General features: G+C 33.8%; 1 protein-coding gene and 1 long non-coding RNA gene across 2 annotated transcripts; both read left to right on the top strand.

Annotated features, from left to right (window-relative positions):
- Positions 1–921: 921 nt before the first annotated feature.
- On the top strand, positions 922–3,658 carry LOC109586044 (uncharacterized). The gene is made up of 11 exons (XM_020002212.1): positions 922–999; positions 1,140–1,424; positions 1,468–1,731; positions 2,018–2,056; positions 2,103–2,755; positions 2,800–2,952; positions 3,072–3,204; positions 3,249–3,304; positions 3,354–3,426; positions 3,504–3,563; positions 3,625–3,658. Exons 2-6 carry the CDS (start codon positions 1,418–1,420, stop codon positions 2,830–2,832), a joined length of 996 nt encoding a protein of 331 aa, XP_019857771.1. The 5' UTR covers positions 922–999; positions 1,140–1,417; the 3' UTR covers positions 2,833–2,952; positions 3,072–3,204; positions 3,249–3,304; positions 3,354–3,426; positions 3,504–3,563; positions 3,625–3,658.
- Positions 3,659–3,763: 105 nt separating this feature from the next.
- Positions 3,764–3,964, top strand: LOC109586050 (uncharacterized). The gene is made up of 2 exons (XR_002186788.1): positions 3,764–3,804; positions 3,860–3,964. It is a non-coding gene; the product is annotated as an uncharacterized LOC109586050 (long non-coding RNA).
- Positions 3,965–4,204: the final 240 nt, after the last annotated feature.

The raw sequence follows: 4,204 nt of genomic DNA, 5'->3' as shown, positions 1-4,204 counted from the left end.
GCTGCTACTGCTACTTGGTGAACTAGCTGGAATACTTATGCTTTCAGCACTTGAAAGAGACTGTATATATAAATTAAATGTCAGTATCATGTAACTAACACCAAGTTAGGATATCACACTGAGCTAATAATTACCTGAGGTCCATCATCCCAAATACTATAAAGCAGCACATGCTGCCCAACTTTCATTAGTGGCAACAGCTTATTAATGTGCTCTCTCCTGAGAGATTTGAGAATGCCCTCACTTACTATCCCTTCCTCCTCCATGATTTTAATGCTAGCGCTTGTCATCCCCATTCCGGCAAGCCTCTCTCTAAAATACTCACGCTCAGTCTGCTCAGAATCCATTATGGGACTAGTCCTGTAGTCTGTAGAGCCTTTCACTTTATCAAAGAACTACAACTAGCTCGATAACTAGCTAAACTTCGAGCTAAACAACAAATCGCCCGTGCCTCAAGTTTCTTTTCCTTTGATCACGTGACCACCACGTGCCAACACATGTGTTCATGAACAGGAAAATGAAAGAAACGATACTTGTGAACAGGAAACGACACTTGTGGACAGGAAATGTCGCTTTGGGCCACCGTAGTTTGCAGAGTCAAGCAACCTGCAAAGCACTGTACCATTGTGAGTCGCGTTGTGACTGGATCCATTTGACCGATTGTGACACTCTGGTGGTGACTCCATTAAAACTCTAAGGATTCTAAGACTCCAGAGAGATTCAAAAGAGGGTCGTACGAGATTTCAAGCCCGTTACGGACGTACCGCTAAACCTGAGCGCTGAGCTAGCTATTTTAAGCTAGCTGCTGATAGGGCAGAAAAGCCAGAAATTGAAGTTGGCTGAGCCCCTCCTACTTCAATGAGATCATCAGATCACGTGGGCGTTGTTATTGAGCCCCACCTTTTTTGCAAAGCTTAAGCTCATGGCAGGGATAAAAAGAAAGTCTTCTAACGAATTGGAAGGAAACGAAAAGGAAAACTGAGCTTGAAGCTCTTCTATGTAAGTATTTTCTGGATCATAATGATAGATGTACATAATGATACCTGGTCAGGTCCGCCTGACTAAGTGATACCTGTACCAGCAGACAATACAAATCAATTGCAAAGTAGATGTGAGTATATACTTTATATATTTAATAGTTACTGATCTTGTTGAAGTACTTGATTTACTAAGAAGTAATGGTTATTCAGGAGTTAGTTACTATAATCTTGGTCTTTATCTTGGTCTAAACTCTGCTACACTGGATGTTATTACAAAGAATAATAAAGGAGATGTTGAGAGTTGTCTACGTGAGTGTCTTACTAAATGGTTACTGAAAGCTGATGATGTACAGAAGACTAAAGGTGGTTCTACTATCTATTCATTGGTAGCAGCATTGAGGAAACTAGGAGAAAATGGAGTAGCAGATGGAATAGATATGGAGAGTAAGTTCAATTAAAAAAGCAATGTTTTAATATTCATTAATAGAACATCCTGCTTGTAAAATTCTTGCTCATTGCTCAGATCAGCAGTCATCACTTGCATCTGCATTACCTCAGTTGGTTAGAGATTTGCGTACAGCAAAACTGATAAAAGAGAAAACCTCTTCAACTGATATACAAGGACATGCTCTGTTAACTGAAATAAAGGAAGCTGTTTGTAATGATTACCAAAAACTTGAAGCACTTGCTGAAATTTTATTGAAAAACAGGCTAACTGCTGAGACAGGAACTGTCATTATAAAAGAATACAGTAAGTGTATCCATCATCTATAGTATTTTTACTCTGCATGCATTAACAAAATTTTACACCTCAAAAATAACTATGTTATCTAATACCATATTTCCTGGGGTTTTAGTTTCACTAATTTTAAAATATTTACAAAATTTTTATTTCTGAAAATTATTTCTTTTTATCCAGTGAAAAAACACAATAATTATGATACTCAAAAAAATTGAAATATGATTTTTGTGAAATAGTTTCCCTGGGAAATATACTCCCTATACGGTATGCTATCTATTGTAATTTCTTTTAAAAGGAGAAGTATATTGCTGCAATGAGTTGAGATACACAGATTGTAAGTATTGTTTTTTGCTTGTTTTTTCATTATAATTCTAATACAGCTATCTGCCCAAAATTTGATTTTCCTCCTCCAATGGCTAAAGTTCTTAAATTGTTACGTTTTAAACGTAGCAATATGTTCAGAAATGTGGGATCAATTATTGCAAACAAATGCGACCCTGATTCTACAGTTAATGATATCAGAGGTATCTTGAGATTTAACAGTAGCACATTTCAACAGCAATTAGCTCAGTGTCGAAGTATACATGACATTTTAGAATTAATTAGTGATAATAGTTCATTAACTGACATTTGTATGCTGGAGTTTTTGGTTGGTACACTTAATATAGATGAGGCTAAAGAAGTCGTCCGTGATTATAATGAAGCTGTTGAGGAGCTTAATAAAAATCAATCTCTGGAAGAAATATTGTCAAACGTCTCACCACTTCAATGTGAAACGATCACCATTCTTGTTGATAAAAAAGATGCCGAATTGATACTTGATGATGTCACAATATATTTACGAAATCTTTTTCTAAAATTCTCACCTCATATCAGGGTATATGCGAATGATGCAGATAATTCTGTCAATATCGCTTGTTCCTTCCCTTTGATTCTATCTGAGCAGTTAATTACAACTGCTCTTAATGATATTGATGTATTGAAAGAAAACAAAGTGAAGAGATTAACCATTGGATACTGCACTGTGTATGAGGCAAATAGACTATTTTATGAACTGATATTTATTATTAATAACAGGTAAATGACACCTCCACTCCTACTACGACATAGATAGATGAACATCAATTTTCCATATTAATATCAACTAGAAGTGGTTTATTGAAGCAATTGATGCTGTCATTGAGTGTACAACTGATTAATAGTAAAGAGGAGGTGGATACTTTAAATGAGGTATGACTTGCATAGGAATTCATCCTATTAAATAAATGAAGTATATATAATTGCAATGCATACTAGGCAGTTAAACTGATTCTATCTTGTACAGTTTGTTAATTTTACTTATTTCATAGGAAATTATGAAAATGAAGAAAGAAGAAAAATTTTTGAAGGAAGAAGCAGAGTCATTGAAGAAAACACTAGATACTAAAAACAAAATTCTGAGTGCCAGTATAGCAGAGAGTCATAGGTTCAAAAGAATAGCAGGTATAAATTATGTCATTGTGATAGTTCACTAAATTTATTATTAGCTGAGACAAAGCAGTTACTACACGAGAAAGAATCACATTTAACAGAACGTGAAGAAGTTAGTGAGAAATGTGAACTATTTCATTGTTAAGATAATGATATAATAGGAGAATGAGAAACTGAAAATAAGAAATGAAATATTAGAAGAGCAACTTGCTTTATTCCAAGCTGAGAAAAAAGGTACCAGTATGCCAAATATTTAAAACATGATTAAAATGAGTTTTCTTATGTACATCACTCTACCGGTATGTGTATAGGTGGACACAATGAGAGGATTGAACAGTATGCTGAAGTATCACATCAACATGTTAATGAAAGTATAATATAATGTACTATCATTGCTAATTTGATGCATTTATATGTAAAACATGATTATAGTTAAGAGTAATCAAGAAATAGAATTGTTACAAGAGAAAATCACAATAATGAGCTTACAACAAATTGAGAAAGAAAAAAAAATGCAAGGTAATTAATATCAAACTTGCTGTCAATTTCATTTTTTATTAACAATAGAAAAAGAAAATCTGTTGAAGCTGACGATTGATAGTTTAACAAGAAGTGTGTTTGATACTTTAATAATTTTTACTGTTGAGTTGTGCTTATCTCATAATAGAATTTGAGCAATCACAAAATTCACTAAAACAAGCTGAGAGTAGAGAAAATACATTGCAAGAAAAAATATCACAAATGAGTCAAGAAAACGAAGCAAGAATGCAAGGTATTTCTACATGACAGTAATTTAGTGTTATTATAATAAAGGCTTGGTAATAGCAGGACGTAATAGTTTATATTTATGTATATCTATGGTCATCCCTTTTCCACATACATGTCAGTAACATCATTTACTCTTGCTATTAACAAGAGTAGATAATAATTAGAGGGAAAATGAAGTATACATATAGGTTACAAATCCCACAGAAATTTCTAACTCAGTACATAAAGCTTACACTAGCTTAAC

This window comes from Amphimedon queenslandica, unplaced genomic scaffold (genome assembly GCF_000090795.2).
Source record: "Amphimedon queenslandica unplaced genomic scaffold, v1.1 AMPQUscaffold_12959, whole genome shotgun sequence".
Lineage (NCBI taxonomy): Eukaryota > Metazoa > Porifera > Demospongiae > Haplosclerida > Niphatidae > Amphimedon > Amphimedon queenslandica.
Note: the sequence above shows the minus strand (reverse complement) of the source record. Positions and strands in the feature narration are given on the sequence as shown.